General features: G+C 36.9%; 1 protein-coding gene across 3 annotated transcripts in view; it reads right to left on the bottom strand.

Moving 5' to 3' along the window:
- LOC126470237 (ras association domain-containing protein 8) overlaps positions 1–26,456 on the bottom strand; it is a 96,151-nt gene that overhangs the window by 26,918 nt on the left and 42,777 nt on the right. Inside the window, exons 5-7 of one of the 3 annotated variants that reach the window (XR_007586159.1) lie at positions 17,939–18,055; positions 6,471–6,610; positions 5,337–5,521 (exon numbers count right to left, since the gene is read on the bottom strand). Coding sequence is in view for 2 of the 3 variants with exons in the window: in XM_050097937.1 (XP_049953894.1) it covers positions 5,347–5,521; positions 6,471–6,610; positions 17,939–18,055 (432 nt within the window). In the remaining variant the exon portion in view is untranslated. The remainder of the gene's footprint in view (positions 1–5,336; positions 5,522–6,470; positions 6,611–17,938; positions 18,056–26,456) is intronic. The other 2 variants (XM_050097938.1, XM_050097937.1) reach the window with 2 other exon arrangements.

A 26,456-nucleotide genomic window follows, 5' to 3' on the forward strand; every position in this document is an offset into this window, starting at 1 on the left:
GTATTATATCATGTTTGGTTCTTTATTATGGCATAATGCCATACATGCTAGAAGATGAAAACGTCCACTTAAAATGCAGCGAATCTCACAATTAATAGCAGATGGGATTAATTGTAATCAGGAGAACAAGAACTCTTTAGAAAATTTGGACTCTTTATTGCCTATTAGCTAATAACTTGCTGTTTTGCGTGACATAAAATTAAATATAGGATACATAAAACCAATAAAGACAAGAGATAAGCAAGAAAGTACACATTTCTTCAATCCTCAGCTCCTAGCATTTTTTCCCTCTAATCTTGCTACAGCATTACATGGTGTGCTTTCCTTTCTGTGAAAGAATCTATTACCTCATCAAAGTTCGTCAAATGTTTTGCTACATGAAAAATCGAAATATCGCTATCTATTACTGAAAAAGCTGTTAACAGGAATAATACCCAAGACTAGTGTGGTTTCTCGATCTGATTACGTCTATTTTGTCACTGTCTGCTAGATAAAACAAAATAGGCTTTTCTAATACTGCAGCAATTTTGTAACACACACAAAATAAATGAGACTGTTTTGGCACAAATGATTATTTTTATAACACGACAGAATATAATTCATGAAGTACCAATATCAAATGCCTATTAGGCCTACTACAAGCAAAAAGCGTAATGTTAGGAAATAGTTCCACATTTCATTCATACGCACCAGTTTCTCAAGCATGAGATCAAAAAGTAGTATTACGAAATTTTTATATAAATTTGAAATCATTTTATTCCTCCATAATTTGTGTGATGTCCCCATTTGTTCTCCTTCCTCGTTCTTACAAACGATCTTGTCATCACTAATTCTGTAGCTATTCCTGCCACTGTCAAAATTTGTTTGCTGATTCCTGCCAGAGTCACAGGTTCAGTTATCCCGCAATTATTTTCGGTTAGGCATTATTACGTGTTTGTACAACACGTTTTCAGTGTTACTTCCAGAATAGAACTTAAGCGGCTGTTAGCCGAAGACTGTACAACTGGTCCTTACTAATGTAGCGATCTGGCCAAAAATTTTCTGTCAAAATTTCATTTTCTTGGATATACCGAGAAGATAATATGTAATCTTTCTCACCTGTTATTACCGTAAGTCATTGATTTCCAGTCTGGTAGTTTGAATCTATGGATTTCGCTTGTAATTATAACAACGCTGATCATTCGCAAACCCAGTCAACCACATAATCAGACAGCGATTGGCATTCATCTGTTCGGCTTTACTCCGCTCAGTTCATATAGCCCCATCCCCTTTTGTCTGCGGAAAGTTTATTTCTAGATATGACGAGGATTCTCTTGACAGACACATCACGTACACTATGCACGCATTCAAAAATCAACTTATGATTCATTCAGAAACCAACTTAAAATGTGTTCAAAAATGTTCAAAAACCAACAGGGAAGCATTTCAAAATCGTATGAATAATCGATAGACAGACATGCACTCGATGCTAGGCACTTTGTGAAACAAGTTTTTTTTCCTCAAGAATATGAATTTGGTGCCCTGTTTTCCCGGTAGCATCTAGCTGCTTGCTGCGACTGCTTGCACAGCCAACAGCCACGTTCCTGTAGCCGGAAGTGGGAGAATCTACTACTCAAATGCAACTCAACTGTGCATGCGGAGGAGCCTGTTCGTAACTGCAAAAATGAGTCTAATGTAAACAGTTGTGACTTCACACTCATCGGAGGCAATTTATTGTTATGAAGTATTGCATAGTCTTCCTAAAGCCCTTGACACACTTCGCTGTTGGCAGACGCTTGCATGAGCACTGTGTGTCGTTGTATATGGTGCATTTCCTTTACAATTTAAGTTATTTTCATTTTTTTCTCTCGTTTATGTTTTATTGTTGAAGTATTATTCTGCAGTAGCGGGATACAGTAACATCCTCTGTTAGAGTATCGGTTCTTACCAGTCAAAATCACAAAAATTTAACTGAAAACTAAAATAATGAAAAATTCCCAGGTTTTTCCCGGTTTTCTCCCAGATGAAAAAATTCCCGGGTTTTTCCCGGATCTCCCGGTTGTCCTGGGTCGTACACACCCTGTACAATACATCTCAGGTCAAAGATCATGAAGTGGCAAAATGTGATCTCTACCATACTCATAGTCTGTGTAATTAAATCCAGTGATTACCTCCTGTGAATAAGTGTAAAACCAAGTGCCGTTCACTACTGCGATATCTATGTGTATTGCCTGATAATGTACATTATGGGAATGGATTTCTTACGGATATCACAATGCAGTGCACTGTAAGTACCTAAAACATAAACTTTCCACTTGTCAAATGTTTCGTTGTCATTTTTGCCTGCACCATCATTGCAGTGTCTAGCTATGGGTGGTCCATCTGATGATGAGCCTGCGGTGACTCCAAAACTAGTTAATGGTACAATAAACCATATTAAAAAAACAAAAAAGGGACTGGTTGCATATTTATACACAAATAAATCACCAATTTGGTTCACAAAATGTTTGAGAGTCTTGAGATGGGAACATCATTGTACTTATTTTCACACAATAGTATTGAAACTCATGGAGAAATGCCAGTGAGTGGGTCCAAACTTGATCAAAAAGTTTTAAGAATAATACTTTCAGACTTTTATTTTGGTGCATATTGAAGTTTTTAGAGCTCTATTGGGTTGTTTAACTGTTCCAAATTCCATAGTTTGGGAAGTACATGAAAGTAAAACAGCAAGTTTAGGGCCACAACCGTGTTTTCATGTTTGGCTCTATGATCAGTGCCTGTATCAAGACATTAATTTGATAAACTTTTCTCAAGCTGCTAAAGGAGGAGGGAATATGGCTACAAAACTTTCTGAGCTTTGCCATAATCAATGTTAATCATAATTTTAAATTTTTTAATTTATATTTCTTCAAAGTGTGAATTATTATTCTGCTGTTAGGAATAATCTAAGTTGGGATGTCCAGCAGTTATCACAACTTTATAGTATTATTCAAATCATTACTTCCAATTTATATCATGGTCAAAATTCTCAAAAATAGAACTTTATAACTTAAAAAAGTAATTTATTTAGTTTTGTCCAGAGTTCGTGGTTTACTATAATTTTATCTCTTAAGTAAGTAATGTTCTTTTCTTTTGCACCTATCAAAAGTCTAGATTTGGGGGTGGGGACAAGAGTTTAACACCCACTGCTGGTGTGGACATCAGATGGAACACTGGATCAGTTAGACAAAAACTGAGTAGGCAAATGGCCATAGACTATTCAAGACAACCCTGTGATCACTCATCTGTGGTGAGGAAAACATAAATTTGGATGCTCTCATGGGAAACTGAAAGTAGCTCCTGTTGAACATCAGCAGCACTGCAGCTCTTGTTATTAAATTCCAACTGTGGTATTTGGTACAACTGCACTCCTCTTATCACGAACTCCCAATCTGTTTGCTCATCTTATACACTTTAAGTGTATCTTGATCTGCTTACCCTGTTTTTTCTTCAGACCAAATTCTCTGGCCATTTGCTTCAACTAAATTCGTATTTCCTGTTTCTTTCACTTTTCAAAATATTTTACCAACAACAAATGATGGTTTGTTTATATTCCCCTATATTCCTTCTTTACTCTTAAATTTTGGCATGAAATTTATATTTCTACATGTTTCCCAAATAATACAGACTGAAGAAAAAACTGCAGCACTTGAAGGTCAACATGTGATTCCTCATCCAGATTCAAGACAAAAGTTTACCTAGCAAAATCAGATTTGGTGCATTCTGAACACACATGTATGAAAACGAGGAGCTGGTGACACTGTCACACTGTGCAGTGCATCGTAATGAACAGAGAAATGTGTATCACCCTGCACTACTGTACCAGCTGTCATAGCTCACTAAGTAGACTGCTGAGAAATCAAGCCCACATCCATCACTGAGCTATGGTTCGAATCCTTGTCAGATTCCTTTTTTATTTTTTAGACATCCATTCCCTAATTCTCATTGTTTAAGAGCAGGACATCATTTTGTAACAGGACAATTGCCCATCACTTGACAGTGGGGTCCACTACACTGCCTGCGTCTACTAACCACGCAGTGTACAATCATAACTGGTCCTGTGAAGAATATGTAGGGTAGCAATGAATACATTGATATGCTTTTGGTGCTGTGTGCATCGGATTACCAAGCTACTGCTGCTGCATGTGTATATGATGCACAGTGCCCTGAATGGTGGCATCCTGATAAGAATGTCAACTGAAGCAATGCCTTTGGGAAACCGGTAATCTTCATCCACAAGTAATGGACAGATGTTGTCCAAGGACTAGACGTACTCCACAGAGGACATAATTCTTGAAACCATTCACCTATCACCTCAGCAAAGTACCCATGATATAGCAAGGCAGTTCCAGATACCTCACAGACTGGTTGTTTAAGTGTTGCATGATGATGAATTGCATCGGTATCGTTACACGTTAACTCAACACCAGTGGCCAGAAGAATGCATTCGATGAGTACAGTTTTGTGAATGGCTTTTGCACCAAGTGGAAGATAACAAAAATTTTATGAAGAACATAATACAGACTGACGTATCTAGTTTCACTTGTGATGGTATTTTCAACCCCCACAACAGCCATTATTGATCGGAACACAACCCGCACATAACCCATGAACATGACTTTCAGGCACACTTTGGCATAAACCTGTAGGATGGAATTGTGGGAGGAGTGATTTTGGGCCCTTGCCTATTTCCAAACAAGTTTAATGTGTCACTGATCATACATTTATCCATGATTATTTTGTATTGGCTTTATTTGTGTCATGGGCAAAACAAAGTGGTCGTTTACATATGCAAGAAGTTTATGTTACATCTTAATGTTTAAATAAAGGTAACAGTAATAGAAAGAAACACACAAGATACTGTACTATGGAGGTGTAAAATGGATACAATTTGATGCTTTAACTGCAAGGTTTGGCGTAAAACTGACTGTAACACTGATGAGTCTGCATTTCTATTCCCCATTGCATTGCCTCATGCTAATGGAACAGCTCCAGCACAGCACAGAGTTCATGCTACCTGTTCTTGGCCATGCTGCAAGCAGTTACAGCATTGCCAGAGCCTCGTTTCTTAATTTGCATTTATATTAAACCCATTGGGAGGACTATGTTTTCCAAGACACACTTTTGTTTTGAACTGGAATGAGGAATTGAATGCTGACCAAGTATGGCAATTTTTTTTACATTGTATATCTGTCTCAAAAGTCTACAAATCTCAGTATAACAGAATTTATGACTTACAATTAATAATACCAAACTGTTCATAACATAATTTATAGCTCTAAGATTTAACACAAAAAGGATAAAAGCAGTCATAATACCAGTTAATACCTCTCTCTTCAAATTCTCAGCACAAAGAGCAGACATCTCAGCATTCTGACGTGCTTGTTCCACCTCCCGTTGCAAACGTTCCATCTCTCCCAACAATGATCGCTCCAGAGACTGTCTATCTTCATATTCCCGCAGCACGTATCTTTGCTCCAATTGCAATTCCTCTAGCAACAGCCTGGATAGGCACACAAATATTATTTTTAAATGATATTAAAATAATTTATTAACTATATTTATTGCACTGAAATATAGTGCCACTATTGAAAACAAGCTGAAACTTTTTAAAATGGTACTGGCTCATCCATACAAGAGCCTAACAGATTTTAATTTATGAGAGATGGTTACACATGATATGCCTATCCGGGGAACACACACACACACACACACACACACACACACACACACACACACACACACACACAAAATTGGGGGGGGGGGGGGCTACTAAGTTGAAATGAAGGGCTATTCAATGCACACGAGGCCTGTTTATAACCCAAACTGAGATCAATAGAAGAATATATACCATGTAAACCACAGGTGGCAATTCAGGAATGCTTCTAATTAAACTCACATTCTGTGAAGTGCTCAAAAAAGTGATAACTTAAAAATGTAAAATATAGATGAATGTAATGAACCAAAATAAACAAAATTAAATAGATGTCTTATGACACAAAGTAGTTTTTTGTTTTGGTTTCTTGACAGACAAATCTAATGTTGTCACCTGGAATCAAACCTCGGTTCTCTGCATCAGTTGCCGGTGAGTTACTATTAGACCATGGAGGTGGTCAGACAAAACAACGTAAGGGCCTGAAGTATTGGTGTTGGTGGTTACTGTTGCTGTGTTTTAGAGTGTATGACATCAAGGTCAGCAGTACCCGCGTCAGAAGTGAATTTAGTAATCAAGTCCGTTTACAACATTTTTGGGATTAGTGCATATGGAATTCAAGAAAACATTTTCTTGGTCAATAAAGAATTTATCTTTAACAATTTCACTACTCCTACGTAAAATCATCAGATTATAACTGTAGCATGAGACAGCTACATAGCATGTGGTTTCTGCTACTTCAATACCACAAGTGCAAGTACAAAGTAACATTTTAAAAACCAATTCATGTGTTATTTACCTTATTTTGTTTTTGCACTGAAGCAATTCAGTCTCACAGTTTGCAAGTTTTGAACGTAACAATGTGAGTTCAGATTTCAAAGTCTTCTCTTGCTGACGTACAATCTCACTCTCTTCTTCTACATTCACCAACTGCCGTAACTGGAATTATGAGGACAATCTATCAATATTTAAGCTACAAGTGAGTCTCATGAGGAAGAAATACCTTGCTATATGTGTATGTAATATGGGATACATGTTTTGCATAATTATACTTAAGTAAGGAATACACAAGTAGTAAAACTGTTGGTGCTGGATTAACTAGGGGCATGAAAAGACCAAAAGGAAGGTAATTTTAATATCCTGTTGACTTATTTCATTAGAAACAAGGAAAAGTTTAGTTTATGACTATGAGAGGTACTGTTGGTGACGCAACGTATCTTTTATAATCACTATTAATGCTTCAAGTATGTTGTACATTATGGTTTGTTCCAATTCAACAGAACAATAAACTAATGTTGATGACACATAGTGTAAATGAATGTAATATCTGATATCTGCATGTGTAAATCAAGATTTTAAAACCAGGTTCAATAAGAATTTGTGATGTGTAAGCTATCAGTTACTCTGCTTGTTTCAGAGGTTGAATAGGAATGTCAATAAAAGTAGCAGGCATTTCCTCTTAAGAAATACTGACTTTAAACAGCAAACACAGTGAATACATAAATAAGTGTTAAAGAAGCTGACCAAAAAGTTATGCAATTTGGTGGCAACAAAATGCTATTTGTGGTGGTTTGAGGACAATACACGGTATTGTAGGCCTCATTTCAGGATTTGACTTTTAAAACTTTTACACATCATGGGAGTATTAACAGATAGATTTCAAGGTATAACAGAAATATATGATTATAGATACTCATCTATGTAATTGTTGAGAAGATTCACTAGTTTTGTGTGTGGATGAGATGGCCAAGAAAATTGCTCGTGTATGAAGATGACAAAGTAACTCAAAGAGTTGTTGCATTGATGAGGTTGGTTTTGAATTCACATAACAAATCAACTTCTGTAGGAAAGGGCACGTTTCACATGGAAAGGTGGCAACAATAAGAAGTACTGTTTGTTCATGTGTTTAATTATATGAGTTGGGCATCAAAAAGGTGGGAATTAGTGACAAGGAAGCTGATTTCATGAGCAGATGAACTACTACTGTGTACATGAGGTATACAAATGAGCCTGTTCCAGAAATATCAACAGTTCAGCTTTAACATGGATCCATACAGTCAAAATATTGGCAATGGCACAGTAACAGTAATCTGTCCACTATCACACTCCAAAATATACATTAAAACATGCACTAAATACCGTGTGTACATAATTATTTCACTGTCTCAGCTAGATAACTTACAACCTTTAGTTTAGTAACTAGGTGTAGAGTGTTGACATCATCTTCATTTTCATGAAACTGTGAAGAATCCATTGTAAGAACTCTTCACTCAAATCAAACCTGTTTAAGAATACTCTTACTTTATTAGAAACAAACTGTTCAATCCCATTAGTCATAATTTTTGGGATTTGGTAGATTCCTCAGTGAATTCTTATATACTTTTATCCACTGGTTTTCTTTCACGATTCAGTGTAGTGGCCGTTTTCATTTTTGATTCAGGAGATTAAGACAGTATAACGCAGGACAGGGATCATAAATGATTTTTCAGTTTTTTGTAAAGCTATACTATAGGTATACTACTGTCAACATAATATACACACAGAAAGTTTTGAAAGAATTCTGAAACCTAATTACATTGGTTTGCCTTCGGAAGTGGCACAGTATACATACTGGTAAGGAAAACAGTAATAAAACAAACTGCAGTCTCTTCTTGTGGCCATAATTCAACTTTATCAGGGAACATAAAACTTTTTCAATACGTAAACGGCACTTGCCATCCACCCTGCATGATGGATCCCCTAGGACAGGGCTTCACAACATACGTGCTTGCGGAGCAAGCTGTGAGCAGCAAGGCGCGAGCACGGAGCAGCGCGAGCACGCTACCCCCACTACCAGACCAAAGGGGAGAGTGGGGAGAGTCACGTGGGACACACAAAAGCTGCCGCCAGTCAATGTAAATCCGAGGCCACCTGCAGGGATATCACTCACGAATTATTACTGCGACAAATGAAACAAATAAAGGAGAATGTACACGTGCCACATAATTTTATTAGCTAGGTGTATGCCTCTACATTCGTATTAATTTGTGAACTGTTACACAATAAAAGGTGTCACTGAAGTGTGGGACTCTCGGTTATCTTGTACTTTTTGCCCTTTACAATTGCGTCTATGTTTGGAGTAATTGTTCTTGTGCATTGTAGGCGCAGTGTGCAGTTTAAATTTCCATCAGAAAATGCGTTTCTCAGGCGCGTCTTGTTACATTTCATTGCAGAGAACAGTTGTTCACAAACATACGTGGAACCGAACATTGATATTGTGCAAACGAGGAAATCTATCCTGAGGGAAGTGTCTGTACAATCCAAAATGTTTTCCTTGTTCTCAAATTTGTCTCTGTATTCTCTGTCACACTGCAGGTCAATAATTTCTAGTTGCAGCTCAGGACGAATCTCTTCAATATTCGCTGAATATGGAGAGGAGAACATATCAAAATCACTGTCTAGTGCTGTCAGATCTTGAAAGCGTTGATCAAATTCTTCCTTAAGGGCAACTAAACTATGTGAATAACATTGACAGTCTTTGTGAACATCATGATAATTTAGGAAAATGAGCTATATTTCCTGTTTCCAGCTGACTCACCCAAAGTGTCAATTTCATTTTAAAAGCTCATATTCGATCTATGAAATGAGTAATTAGCAGATCATTACCTTGTAGTGAAATGTTCAAAGCATTCAGACGGCTAGTTAAATCTGCTAAGAACGCGAGATCACATTTCCATGAAGGCTCTTTCAATTCAGGAACACACATGTTATTTATTTCCATGAACATATTTATCTCATCTAATAGGCAAAAAAATCAATTTAATAATTCGCCACGACTAAGCCAGCGGACCTTGCTGTAATAAGGCAGGCTACCATACTGGCTTTCTACATCCTCAAGAAAGCTTTTAAATTGCCTGTGTTGTAGCCCATGCTTCCTTATATAATTGGTTCTACGAACAACAACAATCATCACATTTTTTAGAGTGATACTCTTTGCCCATAAGTTTTCCTGGTGGATCACACAGTGAACGCCCCTTATTTCATTCGGCACGGTCAATTTTTGCATTTTCTCCTTCAACAGCGCAACTAAACCTGATTTTTTCCCTGTCATCGCTGGTGCACCGTCTGTAGACACTGAAACTAAAGAATTCCATGACAGTCCTATATTTTCAACACTTTCTTCAACACTACATAAAATATCACCTCCGGTTGTAGTGTTCTTCATGGCTACTACATCGAGGAGCTCCTCCCTCACCTGAAGATCTCTATTAACACCTCTAATAAATATGACAAGCTGCGCTGTTCCAGTGATATCAACACTTTCGTCCAGAGCTAGAGAATACGCCATAAAATCTTTACAGATATTTGCAAGCTGGCTCTGGAAGTCATCCGCCATGCCCTGTATGCGACGCATAATGGTCATGTTAGATAATGGTACAATCCGAAACTGTTCAACATGAGATGGACACAAATGTTCCGCTGCAACTACCAAACATTCTTTTATTAAATCGCCATCAGTGAAGGGCCGCAGGGATTTTGCTAAAAGGAAAGCAATTTTGTAACTCACTCTGAGAGCTGCCTCAGTTGATTTTTCTTCGTCATCCAGATCTTCTTCGAATAGCTTCCTTTTAAGTTTAATAACTTCCTGTGCACGATCTGGCCCATCACATTTTCCACTTCCGTAGTCTTTCGCATGGTACGACATATAATGTTGCTGCAAATTAAATTTCCTAAAAGAATTCAGCGTTTAGTGACATACTAAACATTTTGCAACACCAACTTTTTCTGTAAACAGATACAATTCCTCCCAATGGGGGTTGAACTGCGAAAGCATGGTTGGGGTTACACAACGGCGACTTGACATGATTCTTAACCAGCGAAGTGACTGTTAGAGCTGATCGTAGTATTTTAATCGTTACACAGTCCGCGCGAATTCAATAGGCACATTGCGGCCCTATTCAAACGTGCGCGTGCATTTCCCCGCCCTCCCTACTCCGGGACCTTGCACCTGCTTGCGAGCACGTGCCTGAGCAGACGCGAGTACTCGCGCTCAAAACCGGCTAGTTATTAAGCCCTGCCCTAGGAGCATGGAAAGATAATGTACGAGATGGTTCTAAGAGAAGAGTCTTCGCAGTTAATTCAAAATTTATCAATATAATCCCTTCATATCTCTTATGCCTTCAAGATAAATACAAGAGATCTTTTACCAAAATGCCTTCAATCAAAACACACCCACTCATCGAAAAGTTGTGGTATTTTAAGCTGTTGTGACAAACACTAATGATTTAACTAAACCGCCATTCAGTGCGAGTCTCATGGACAATTTTTTCATGCCTTTTTCTGCAGTAATTTACACAATATAAATATGCCTAAAATTATCAGCATTGAGCAAGTAGTGAACTTTTCATTTCAAATAAATTTGGACACAAAATTTATATTTTACATACATTAATACGTTATTTAGTGAACTGTTGAATTTCATATTCGTTTTAGTCTTGTCTGTTAATGGCTGCCTGTGCTCGCTCAGGAATTCTCTTTCTCAAATAATTGATGAGTGATTCCAAACATGAACCTTGGAGACCCTTTCAGCTGACTGCTGATCAAAAACTGGTTGTCTTTTTTCCAACTGTAAGGATATTCAAAGCAATGATGTGGGCTATGTTGCCAAGGTCTTCAATAAGAAAAAGTTTTTTTTAATTTATTTATTTTACTTATGAAGTTCCGCCATCTCCCAGCATATTTATGTAACTGCCCCCTGTTGCTAATACAGAGCTTCTGTTTTAGTATACAGATTCAACTCCTGTCTCTGAAGTCATGATTTTTCCCAGTAAATCTTTACTTCCCACATAGATACTATGACACTTTGATGTGTAGTTAATTTACTCGCCAGCTCATTGTACAAGAAAACTGTAGTCTAATGTTGGTTTGACAGATGACAGTTTACTTCTGATTATTTCATTTTAGTAATGCCCACAGAAGTAAATATTATTTTCTATAAACAATGTGAAAATGAAGACACTGTACTTTCTATTATTACAAACACCCATCAAAAGTTAATAATGATTAGGGTTGTATGCACTGGGTTGTAAGCATGTTCTGTAATCTGTACTGTTCAGACTGCTCTAGCCTCTCTCTACTTGGCTTGTATATCACTGGTCCATCACATCAAGTGACTAATCCATTTGGCTATAGAAATTGAAGTATACAACATGTTTACATAAGCTAATCAATGAATTTCTGTGCGTACCTGATTTTTTCTGGAAATTTATCTAAAATCCATGTAGCATCCACAATTGGATAAAAAAAAAAAAAAAGGAATGGTGAACGAGTGAATGAATTTGCCCGTCTCTAGTCTGGAGGAGTGACCATAATAGACAGCGAGTCAGATATGGCCACATCTGGGGCTCGTTTAAGGTAGCAAACATGGAGGAAAAGCTCCAAAAGAATCTTCTACACCAGTATCGACATGCCATGTACCATGAACTTAATCATATACCAAGAACAGTTCTAGAGATAAAATTACCAAAAAGGGGGCCCAGATAACTACTGAATGTATGGCTTAGGATCCTACAGAATTACTCGAAAACAAGGGGAATGCATTGTGAAATGACGCGAATATGATCATAATAGTGTAACAAGATTGGAAGGGATGACCCAAAGAGACATGAGAAATATGGCATGGAAGAAGAAGAAGAAGAAGAAGAAGAAGAAGAGGAGATATAATTCAAGGAATGTAAGAGTTCATTTACCACAAAATTCATATGGAATCTGTTCAAGTAGCTGTACTTCAAAGCAGCAATCTGTGCTAACAATGCATCACTGAACAAAATTTAGCTGTGAGGAAGTTGTATTTCAAACAAATTTTATAGTGTTGCCAATATTTCAAACAGCAACAGTTATTGTGAAGCACTTTTTTATTACAGAACTTGAAGAGTAATCCAGTAAGACAATGGTTTGATGTACTAAACACTGACCAATAAAATTCAATATCACAATTCCCCAACAGTTGTGTGTTCAGATTTTTTCCTCCTTAAGAAGTTATTTGAGAAACCAATCTAAAAGGCAATCAACTAATACTGAATGTACAACTAAATATTTCCCATCCTATTTTTTCTGTTCTATGCTAATAAGTTGCTCATCAACATCAATTCTGTTTGCAGATATACATTTGTTTTAACTGAAAACTGTGAAGCAGAAAATGTCTGACTGCAATATTAATACATTCAATAGATTAGAAATGTGGCTCCAGCTATTGTTTCAAAGATGCATGTGGTACTGACAGTGTTATGTCAATCACAGGTGGCATGCCACCCGCAGCTCCACAGAACACACATAATTTAAGCTTGCCAGCAGGCACCACCATGAAACAATTATGTACAGGGCTTGCTATAACCTTATGGATGGCACTACAGATGCAACCAGAGTATGCCGTCTTTGCTTCTATGCACTACATGGGAATGTAACCACCCACGCATCTTTTTAAGACCCTGTACACCGAGCTATACCACCCAGATATCGAAAGACTCACCGTGAGACTACTATGACCACTGTAAAATGTTAATATTCAATGAACATGCAGAAATATTTCCTACACAATGTGAAACACAAACAATCAGTAATACAAAAGATACACATAATTTTACTATGCTGTACATATTGTAAATAAATGTGTTGATGTTTTATTCATTTATTAAATGTTTGGAGTATTCAAGATTTGTCCAACCACTTCATACAAACTACGGACACAACAAACATTTCTGATGAATACGAAGGGACATGATTAAACATCATCTGTCAACAAAAATCAATTACCTCTTCCAGGAGTGTCGAAAAATAATCAATTGTTTTTTTCTCTCTATGTCTTAAAGTGTACTTAAGTTTCATAGAAAACGGCAACCACTGGAGAGCCATCACTCACTGCACTTATTCAGTTTCAGAGCCAACAAATACAAACATTATTGTTGAGCACAACAAGCCCAGCAGCCAATTACTACTGAAGAACAGAAATCCAGCTGACAGGTACTGCCTCCTCCCTTCCATTCCTTTGATGCAAAACAGGAGGTATGGACAGAATACAAAATTCAACTGGAGCAGCACTTTACAGTCTACAAAATCTCAGGCAACTCATAATATCCTTTCTTCTTTTTGTGGGTGGGAGTACAAATTGTGTGATGGTGTCAAAAAGTGTTCCCTCTAGTAGAATATCAATCCCTATCTTACAAGGAACTCATAAGAGAAAACAGATAAATTTGAGTCAAAGATCCACGTAGCTGCTGCTCATTTAAAATTTTTGCATAACCGTTGACAGAGTAATCAGTCTTATAAGTAATGGACACTGAACTCATGGGTATCACTAAGAATTTTAAATTTAACGGTGCTTGTGGAGCTTCATTTCAAGATGAAAAGTTTCACAATGTAATGAAAAGTTTTACAATGTAATTAATCAGAACCTTGCTGACAAAAGGATACAGGCAGCAATTTTAAAGCATCAAAAGCAGTGGAATAATCAGTGCATGAGATGCCGAGCCAGATTTCTTGTAAGTTCACGTGCTTCGAAGTATTGGTTAAGTGTTATTTAACGCTTGACTGCAGACACTGCTTTTTCTGCCACACGGAATACCAACTCTGCTCCCCCCCCCCAACACACACACACACACACACACACACACACACACACACACACACACACACACACAGAGATCTGAACCCTTACCCTCTCATCCTAGCAATACTCATTGGAACCACAGATACAAGTTCCAGAATCACAAAGCTACATGTACAGTGCAAAATTTTGCCCTCAACTCAGAACTGACAATCACATTCAGCATAATAAATGCAACCGATTCATTTATCTCTTCATAGATTTGGAATCAAACTCTCCAGCAAAATGAACCTGTACAGAAATGGCACATTGTGTAACGTCACATTCCCTGCAAGCCTCCTTGGCAGCTTTGCTTGTTCATTTCCCCAAGTTCCCAAATGCCCTTGTACTCAGTGGAATAAGATCTGCCTCTCTCACCACTGTAGGACGTACAGTTGGTCATGGGTTTACTGGGAAATTTTCTCTGCTGGGAGTACTGCTGCAGCAGTTGTAGGGCACTACGAGAATTGAAGCAGATGGGAAAATGTTTGCCCCGAAGACACCTCATCTGCTCCAGTGTCTTCAAGGTCGCAAAATGTTCAGTAGTAAATACAGTAAGAGAATAATTACAGGGAAGGCAAATCTTAAAGACACCATTGGGAAATACTACTGAACAACCAAGAGAGTCCCCTTGTTTGGAGCTGTCAGTGTACACAACTTTAAAACTGTGATGCCTATCTAAAATGTCAAAAAACAGAGATTGAAACATAAAATCTGGAATGCAATCTTTCTTAAAATGCATCATGTCTAAAATAATTTTGCTCTTCAGTAGGAGCTAAGGTGGAGATCTGCTCTGACCTTGGTGTAAAACACTAAAACCAGCCACACCCATCTCTAAAAGGCAATCCTTCACATGAATCCCATAGGGACTCATTGCTCAGTGTAGAGTATGAAAGAGCCTTTCCATTGGTGGCCAAGCAAAGGTATGATACACAGATGTGTATTGAATAGACAGCTTCTTACAGGTCCGTTACACCATGAGAAGCCATCACCTAATGTGAAGCGGCAGCTCACTCTATCCTCAGCACAAATGCTCATAATGGGGGTGGTCTGAAAGGCTGCAGTGGGCTGCTGAGTTCCTGCATGCCCATGCACAGTGCACCTGTAATCAAGCAGAGATCACACTGAAGGCCCTATAAAACAATTGCTGCAGTACTATATTCAGATGGGTTGGCCTTGAAATCCAAAATCAATTTCAGATGCATTAGTGCTAAAATATCATGCTCAATGGAACAAAGTTTCTCTTCAAAATGGTGTGATTTTACTTCATACTTCTAATGAACAAACTCTATTCATGATTCCCGCAACATTACAGCAAAATGTTTTCCGATTTTTACAAAGACGACATGAGGGAATCACTAAGCTTTGTATGTTGCACTGTCTTGATACGATGAATGAATAGATTACTGCCACTGCATAGACAACCAAGCAGTGCCGCATCAAACATTTTACAATTAACCCCATTAGATGGTCCTTGGCGAAACATTCGTATTGGTTTTACCAGTCTTTTATGGAACACATTACGAGTACATTGTCAATGCATCCAGTAGATACCTATTTGTCATTCCAACAAACTTGAGGACTAGTGCTAGCACAATCAAAGGTACTTGTTTCTGTCTTTTGTTTAGAAGGCTTGCCACAAACTATTGATTCGGAAAATGGTTTGCACTTTTCCTTATTGGAATTTCAACAAATTTTGCTGGTAAAATAGGATTCAACATGTCTGAACAGCTCCAGTCTCTCCTCAATAGGATGGTGAAGCTGAACATTTTATTCGCACTTTCAAGGCTGAAACATCCAAACTTCATGATTTACACTCAAGAGAAAATGCTTTTTTAATGTTTCTTAGTACCTTTCGCACTCTGTCTTTTCATGATGCCTCAGCAGAAAAATTGTTAAAATGTCACCATCACCGTAATTTTGTTGCATGTATTCCAACCTAGACACCTTGTTTCAAATGCTAACTTTCCAATGAAGTTCAACATGAAGGACAAAGTTTTGAGCTCACTATACTGTTCACAGCAAAACAGGCACCCATCAATGGCATGAAAACCAACTTTGTTTTGTGATTATTGTGGCACAGAGCTCCTAACATCGTCACCTGCACCCACACTATGTGAAGACGGTGTCTTTTTTTTTTTTTTTTTTTTTAATTGGGGAAGGGGTGCTCAAGAGGGAGGGAGGAGGAATGTAGTATTGATGGTGTCTATGTCAATTGCAGATGGCACACAACGTGACAACCACATCTCCTTAGAAGACATGTCAGATGTCATTTAAACACACTGTCAGCATGTGCCACCACAAGCCCTGCTATCTGCAGAGCTCGCCATATTCTTATGGAGGGCACTATGAATGCCACCATAGTATGGAGTCTTTGCTTCCACTCAATGCGCGCAAATGCACACATCACTGCTCCCACTCGTTATATGCAAATGCATCTAACTGCACTACTTTTTAAGACGCGGTCCAGATCTTGGAACACTTACAGTGAGGCAATTATGAAAATACAATGATGTTATTAAATATTTCCTGGGCAGTGTGGAACAGAAGCAAGCAGTTATACAAAAGACATGTACAATTTTATTACGCTGTACACACTGTAAATACGTGTGTTGATGTTTTATTCTTTTATTGTATGTTTGGCATGTTCATGGTTGGCCCAACCACCTTGTACAAATTATAGACATGATAATGCATACGGTACAGTTTAGGACACAACAGTCAAAATGCCAGGAAATTAAAATAAATCTTAAAAATGACATAGCAGAAGCCGAATGTGGCAAATTTCTAGAACTAAATGAAGGTACAATTTAGAACTAGAATACTGAGTACCTTTCAAGCAAATTATGTAGCTTTGCATTTGCAAAGCAAATATTGTCCAGTGCACAGAAAATTGCATATCACACTTATTTTGAATCAGTAATTAGGCATGGCATTGTTTTTTGGGGAAGCTCTAGTTATATATAAAGTATACTGAAGAGACAGAAAAAAGTCATCAGAAATGTGCATACTGCGGATCCAAGGAAACCATGTCACCCATTATTTAAAAATGTTAAGTTTAACAGTCCCAACCTCACACATCTATGAGATGACAAACTTCTAAAACAGGTAACTAGAATTATTTCTGGAAAATTATTTACATCATTTATATAGTACAATAAATTAAGATAATTTCATGTGTTTGCTCACCGATTGGAATTATATACTTAGAGATTGCTAAATAGATAGAACTGAAAAATCTTCAAGAGGCTAAAAGATAAAACATTCCGAACACAAAGTTAGGTCTACCGAAAAATATAAAAGCTGCACGATTCATTCCCACAGAAATGTTCCTATTTGGTGGAAGGGTTCTTGAATGATGAACTGATAATCTAAGCAGGATGACACTGATCATTATTATGTAACTACAACTGTTCATTCTCAGGGGAAAAAATTGTTAACTTTAGACTGCTGTACCATCTCAGCAGATATAATTTTATATCAGTGAATTATATTATTAATTTTGGCGAGGCTCCTATATCTTTATTACATGACTAACAAGCGTATTTTATGAGAAGAATAAATCACTATTGACTAATATTCAAATTAAAATAAGTAACCCACAAATTCCACCATTTGAAGATAACAATATTCAGTTCATTACTCACTTGTTCTTCACTTACGCGAGCTGCTGCTTCATATCTTGCTATTTCCTGTGAAAGGAACTCCATCTGTTGTTGGTGTTCTCGTGTTTTACCTTCCCAAAATGATATTTCAGCATCATACTAAATGTAAGAAAGAAAAAAAAAATGAAAATAAGTTACCCAAGAGCCTTACACAAAAAACATGAATAAGGTAAATATGTAAATATTCATGCAGTGAATTCATCTCAAGAGTTGCTTGTCCACCTTTCAAGCAGATCAATCAATCAAGACTGCAAATGACACAATCTAATCAAGCAATACTTGAGTCATACAATGAAACTTTTACTAACTGCTACAAGGAATCAAAATGTACGAGTAATTTATAAAGGTTGTGATGTGTTATGATTTTCAGTCTGAAGACTGATTTGATGCAGTTCTCCACACTAGTCTATCTTGTGCAAGCTCCATCACCTCTGCAGATTACTGTAACCTACATCGATTTGAACCTGCTTATTGTATTTAAGCATTGGTCTTCCTCACAGCTTTTACCCTCCACACTTCCTACCATTAATAAATTGACGATTTCTTGATGCCTCAGGATGTGTCCTGCCAACCACACCATTGTTTTAGTCATTTTGTGCATGCAGTTTCATTTTCTGCTAATTCAATTCAGAATTACCTCATTAGTTATTCAATTTACCCATCTACTCTTCAACATTCTTCTGTTGCACCACATTTTAAAAGTTTTTATCCCCACCCTGTCTGCAGTGTTTTATTATAAATGTTTCAATTCTGTACAGGGTTACGGTCAGCAAAGACCTCCTAATACTTAAATTTATATCCAGTGTTAACAAATTTCTCTTTTTCAGAAATGTTTTCTTGCTAATGCTAGTCTGCATTTTACATCCTCTCTACCTCAGCCATCATCAGTTACTGCACAAATAGTTAAACACATTTACTATTTTTAATGTCTCATTTCTTAATCTATTTCTTATGACATCACCCATTTTAATTCAGCACCACTCCACTACCATTCTCTTACTTTTATTGATGTTCATCGTATAACCTCTTTTCAAGACACTATCAATTTATTTCAACAGTTATTCTGAGTCCTTTGTCATATCTGACTATTACAATTCAGCAGCAAACCTCGGAGTTTTTATTTCTTTTCTCTGAACTTCAAATCATTTTCCAAATTTTTCCTTAGTTTCCTTTACTGCTTGTTCAATATACACATCAAATAACATTGGTGCTAGGTTACAGCCCCGCCTCACTCCCTTCTCAACTAGTGGTTCCCTTTTCATGTTCTTCGACTTTTATAACTACTGTCTGGTTTAACTATATATGACGGTAGTATCTGTTCCCGAAAGAACAGTTACTGTGGATGACCATGCAGCTTTGCTAGAAATGAAATGATAATTAAATGGACACCCTAGCTGCAAACAGGCGTTGATGTACTTCATTGGGAACATGTTGAAAATGTGTGCCCCGAACGGGACTCGAACCCGGGATCTCCTACTTACATGGCCTTTTATACAGATACTACAGTCATATATGGCTTTCCGGTCATTGACCTTCTTGTGTGAACGCACACGCTATCCCCGAACTCGTACGGGACTTGGTAGATTAATCTGCCACGAGTAATGAGTATGATGGGCAAACATCTATTAGGCACACTACGAATGTAGTGGTGTGGACATGTTGGGAATGTGGATCTCACGGGGAGCGTGCAAGGGATAAGTCTCTGCAGACGCACTATCCTCTGCGCCCGCGGTGGCTCAGATGGATAGAGCGTCTGCCATGTAAGTAGGAGATCCTGGGTTCAAGTCCCGTTCGGGGCACACATTTTCAACATGTTCCCAATGAAGTACATCAACGCCTGTTTGCAGCTAGGGTGTCCATTTAATTATCATTTCATTACTGTCTGGTTTCCATACAAGTTGTAGATAAGGGTCATTCCATGTTAAAGAGACTTTGTGACAAAAAAATTAAAATGACAATATTACAAATATAACCTTAAAAATGCCCAAGTTAAAAGTACATTTGTTCATTGCAAAATAATCATGAATATGAAAAAAATAAATTTCTACCTTCACTAAGTGTTTAAAGTGCACTACTCTATGGCACCACAGAGAGGTATGTTTTATGCTATTTCCAGATGAGTATTAGTTGTGTTATCTATGGCTGATTGTTCTATTGTTGCAAAGAATATTGAAGTCAACATTGTTATAGCTCATAATAATTCGTTTTGTTGAAGTAAGCTAATTGCATTTCTTTATTTTGTTAGTTTTATAATATATATGCAGCTTGTAACACCCGTAACAAAAAAGATACAAAAGTTTAATTTGTAATCTAGTAAATTTGTTCTGTACAATACCTTTCTGTAAAAGTGAGGTTATGCACATGTTTTACAATATCATACCATTACATGGCATTTTGAAATCTTATTTAACACTCTTAGAGCTGTTACGGGTGTTACTAATTTTTGTTTCGGGTGTTACTTAACACATGCGTAACACCCGTAACTTGAATTGGAAGGTTTACTGCCGCCTTCATCTTTAGTAGGCCTAGGCCCTACATTTAAATTATAACCAAAGGGTATTATTATGAATGAAAAAAGTTTTTTAACTATGTTTATTACATATGAAAACAGTTTTAAGCATGAAAACTAAAATTTTTATTCCTCTGCATACATTTTTTTAAGCACTACACCTACATTATAAAAGTTAATTAGAGCATTAACCTGACTCAACTGATGTTCTCCTAAAAAGTTAATTAAGCCCAAAATTCTTTACATATAGTTTATGTTTTCCATTCTAACTTTTCCAAGAACAACAATATTTATAACCTCAGTTTTAAATTTTATATAGGTCCAGTAAACTGCTTATTGAGGCAAATTCTAGTCATTCATAAGAGTCTATGTTTAACAATGTACTGTGCTGGGCAGTTCAAAAATAAATATACGTTGTCCAATCTACGTTACTTTGAGAGATACTTTGGATTGACAGTTGAGTGGAATTTTTTTGCCAGTTCACATGGCAAAGGAGCCATGGATGGCATTGGAGGTGCACTGAAGAGGAGCATGTGGACCTGCTGTTAGATCTAGGAAAATTATTATTAACAACACAATTGACTTTTATGACTAAACTCTGAAGAATTTTTCTAAATTCAAGGTACTATGGGTTGATAAGATAACAGTGGAGCATAACATTCCTATTTTGGATGAAAGATGGAAAAATTTACAAGCGATTCCTCAAATCCAGGGCTGACATAACTTTTGGCCTTATAACACAACTGATTTGCTGGTTTCAAAAACAGCAGAGTCATTAATGACAAGGGTGTCAGTATTTATTACTGACGAGGCCAAAGTTAAAACATTACATGCAAAAAGATGCATAAACTTCTATGAAGTGTGCAGTTCTGATGATTCTGATCAGGAGACTGCTTCACTATCTGAATCACAAGACAAGATTGGAAGTGCTTGTGAGTTAAGCCTAACTAATAAAATTGAAAAGTCTGATTTAAAATTTGGGTTATTTGTCTTGGTTGACATTGCAAGTGATAAAAAGAAGCCAACCCTATCGAAATTCAATACCATTACTTGGGAATCTGCCAGAGTGAAGTTGATGAAGAGGAGGATGTGAAAATAATGTTTCTGAAGTCAGTAGGAAAAAGAAACACTTTTTAAACTAGATGAAACTGATGTTTGTTTTGTGAAATTCAGTCAAGTACTATCTAAGGTAACACCAGAAATCAAACAACAAGGTAACTGTTCGTACTATGATTTCAATTTTGAGTTGGATGTTGCTGAAAAAGATTATTAAATGAAGTTTTTAAATCTATCAATAATAAGAAAACATTTTTGTCATAAATTTATTAGGCCTACAAAATTAGGTAAATGTAAGTAATGATATCTTGGCCTAGTTGTACTATAAAATTGTAACAAAATTTTTTGTGTGATAAATAGCTTTATCCTTCAAATATGTTTTCTTAAGCACATACTTTTATTCCAAATAAACTACAATACTTCTTTTATTTTGATGCAATTGTAAGAGGTAGATTTATTCCTTCAAGAATCAAATCTGATGCATCTATGTAACACCCGTAACATTTAATGTAACACCTGTAACAGCAAAAAATATATATATACTGAGTTATGATGTCCAAAAAAATAAAAATTTATATTTCAAAATAAAATTTGGGGCAATACCTCTTAACAGTTGTTTTACAAGAATAAAAGCTTCATCAAGTTTGCAGAAATTAGAGAATTCCCTAACTCATAACAGGGGCCAGGTCTACTTTTGGTAACACCCGTAACACTACTTTTTTGATTAATAACCAGGAGAATAATAAAACAACTCCAGTATCAACATTTGTCACATGAAATATAATGTAAGCCTTAAAAGTTTTCAATATTAAATTCAATAAATATTTTTCCTTACATTATTTTTCCTGATTTTAAGGTGTGTACATGTAACACCCGTAACTATGGAATTGCCCATAACTTTTTGCTTCCTGTATTTTATCCCTGGTACCTTCAGAATTTCATAAAGTGTATTCCAGTCGAAACTGCCATATGCTTTTGCTAAATCTACAAATATTATAAATGTAGGTTTAATTTCTTCAATATATTTTCTAACATACGTTCAGGGTCAGTATTGCCTAGAGTTTTCCTGCATTTCTTTGGAACTCAAACTGATCTTCCCTGAAGTCTGCAGATTTTCCACTTTTCTGTAGATAATTTGAGTCAGTATTTTGTAAACAGACTTAGTAAACTTATAGTTTGGTAATATTCACACCTGTCAGTACCTGCCTTTTTTTGGAATTGGGATGATTACATTCTTGAAATTTCAGATTATTTCACCCGTCTCACATATTTTACACACCAGGTGGAACAGTTTCTTGGTTGTAGACCATCTTCAGACCAGAAGGTGACACCCCTGGTGACCCATATACATGATGAGCAGAGCTGTGGTATACACCGGGAGGCACTAGTCATCAGCAGTTGACGACTGGTAGATGATGAGCAGAGCTGTAGTATACTCTGGGAGGCACCAGCCATCAGCTGGCAACTGGTGCCTCCCGGCATATACTACAGCTCTGCTTATCGTCTACGTGGGTCACCAATTGTGTCATCCTCTGGTCTGAAGATGTCTACTAAGACTGAAATTGGTCACTGGTAATGAAATAAATCATTAATTGTGATAATTTTCATTAAAATAAGATACAGATTGCTGTTGTTCCTAACGTACTTTTGAAAGTTTTATCACAGTTGACTCTCCCAAGGATATCAGTCCGCAGATAATGGTCTCGCGGTCTTGTTCTTGCTTCCCGAGCACGGGGTCCCAGGTTCAATTCCCGGTGGGGTTAGGGATTTTCACCTGCCTCAAGATGACTAGGTGTTTGTGTTGTCCACATCATTTCATCATCATTCATGAAACTGACGAGATTGGACTGAGCAAAGGTTGGGAATTTGTAAGGGTGCTGATAACCACACAGTTGAGGGCCCCACAAACCGAGCATCATCATCATCATAATGCAGAAATTCATTCATATACCATTCAGAATTACTAAGCTACACTACTCTCATTGTTTACTGTGTCCAATTTCAGAACGAAAATAGTTGGATATGCGTACAAAAGATGAGAAGAACACTGTAGTAAATTTCTGCAGGTAAGATGTTTTTGTTAAACATGTATTTAAAAAATAATAAATGCCCAAATATGAGAATCATTCATTACTTTAAACAATGCAGAACTGGGAGGCAATGTTCACCTCACCTCAGGATTTAGAGCGCATGACAGGACGTTGAGTCTATAGCAGGTGTTATCACACTGTGTTCCATGGGAAGTGAATATGTCCTCCACAAAAAACTATTAAAACGGCATTTCTTCTTATTAAAAAAAAATACTGTAATTTCTGTGTTACAGTAATGAGTTAAATTTAAGTAATCACTGGATAAAACAAGTTTTTTTCTCATTTTTAAAAGTTTATAATTTTGTTAACCTTCATAATAAGCAAGGTGTTCCATCAAAGTGCCAGGATTCTCAAAGTGTTTCATCTGAGGAAAGGTTTGGGAACCATGGCCTACAGCGAAAACAGGCAGGAGACACGACAGGTGGAGAGCACGGCAAAAGAAAACCTACACGCAACTGTAGACCACAATACATTTTCAGTAGGTTGTTTGACTGTATTAGCATACAACATGAATTATCATGGGTTTAATTTATGGAAACCATAGTGCAAGATGGATACCTGAAAATTAGACTGATTAGTGACAGTGCCCAATGTAGTAAAATTTCTTTCAGTATGTGTGAAGAATGGACAATATGTGTGTAACATGATAGTTTGTAAACACACTGTAACATTGATTTCCACCTTAGAATTGCTCGTCGCCATTCTCGAGATGGTGGAGATTGATTGTTAGTGAGCCACGTGTGAGCTTTTGCATTGTCTAGGCGAACCGGGTCATAAAAGAAAAAGATGCCAGAGCTCTTGTGAATTGTGTAGTCCAGAAGCATATCATGGAATGAAATTTCAATTTATTTGACAAGTGTTACTCCACTGCAATTTAGTGATATTCACTGAAGGATGGTTATCAGCTACAGTTGCAATATTTTGTTTTAATGGGCTTGACTGGCTCAAATCTTAAGGCCATTACAGAGTGCAAATAATAGGCTTCATCACTAACAAGACTAATGCTTATGATTGATGGATGTCTGTTTCACTATGTGCATCTTGTATTTAGGCTTATGAAATAGGCCTAGATGTATATTACGTCCAGTAAAACAAATCATTGCAATTGGACATGTTTCCTTCTTTCGAACATTTAAAGCAGCAAACAGTGTGATTAGAGCCAAGATTATAAATTATTTTCAATGGGATAATCTGCTCATGGCACACATATTTATTTCATGGATAACAGTGACTGAATGGCAGGGTGCAACAGTGACACAAATGCTTCTGTAAAGTAGTGGGAACTGATAACGGCATCTCGATGCAGTTGCTTAATTAAGTGCACAAGTATAGTAGGTCAATATCACAGTATTTCTGATTTTTTAATTCCTGAAACAAGACCTTTTAATTTTACTCTTGTAAAAGGAAAAAAATGGTATTGTAAGCAACTGAACTAAAGGGGATAGATAATCTATGGTACATCTGTGGTATCTAACCGCTAACTATGCTACTGTATAACACCGAACATTGTTTGCTTTTCGAGCTGAATAGCTGGGAAGAATAACCAGACTAGAAGGGAAAATGCATTTATATGTATTGGAACAAAATCTACTGAACAATATGAATTTCAAACTAGATTGGACAATTAGAGACGATAAACTTTGCCAGTAATATGGAAAGAAAATTATGTAGAACTGTTTCTCTTATTTTAAACTAAGTGATGTACAGGGAGTAAACATATAACCAACTATAGCATCGTCCCTGGGAGTCACCAGTTCACAACACAGATGTATATTGTGAGCTGCTGCTGCCCCTCAAGGCCACTGACGATACCCCACAGAGATGCTGTGTAAACAGTACAACCTCAAGCATAAGCACACCATGTCTGTTATCGACCGCATCTCTCACAGCTGCCATGGTAATTCGTGGTACAGCTCCACCACTAGAGGCACCACAATTAATGCTGCCATTGCAGGCACCGATTATCCTTTCAGTGATCATATGCCTGCCTCTCTCACAGAAGTATTCTTCCGCCATGTAGCCTTAAAGGTCTAAAGATCCAAATGTCCTGCTATTACTTCATTCAGAAATCACCAACAGAGCTGAATAGGTGAAGGTGGATCAGGATACTTTAACTCATTTACAACAGAAAATTTCTACACATACCAATAATATAGAACCTCTCTGATAATGTTCTGATAAAACACATTTTTAGCGACTGGTGACATCTAATAGGCATAGAAATTTTTCCATATCTTCCTACTGGTCATTTTTCACTTCAGCAATGTTTTGCAGTGTTCTAACTCAAGTCAGCTGATTTTCTAATTATTTCTTTGCTGTTTAGATTACATTGTCACAACATGTAGAAAACATTTTTCAAGTAAGTTTTATTTTACGCGCTGTACTTCTGGGAACTGCAGATGAGAAACATCCAATGATGATATAGCATTTGTGAGAACGTTACAGATTATTAAAAGGGTAAGATTTGTATTAAAATTAATGTGTTATGCTTTAGATGTTTTTACATCTCCCATACTATTGTGCATCAAATCCCAAGGCTGCACTTCTTATACCTGTTACAGAACTAATGAAATTATCATCAATCCAAATTTTTTTAGTTACAGTTGTCAACAAATCCAACAAACATGTGTAAATCTAGTGTTTAAAATATAAGATCATTGTAGACAGATTACAAATTTGGTTGAATAAGGATGGGAGATACAACTGGCAATGTTGTCGTTTAGGGGACCAATGCTGCCACAAAAACCTAAATAGAAATCGTTGGTAGGGAAATGTGCTTCTAGCCTAAAAGCAATAATTTCACTATGAACATAAGAAGACATATTTAAGCAATACCAATATTTTA

This window comes from Schistocerca serialis, chromosome 3 (assembly GCF_023864345.2).
Source record: "Schistocerca serialis cubense isolate TAMUIC-IGC-003099 chromosome 3, iqSchSeri2.2, whole genome shotgun sequence".
NCBI lineage: Eukaryota > Metazoa > Arthropoda > Insecta > Orthoptera > Acrididae > Schistocerca > Schistocerca serialis.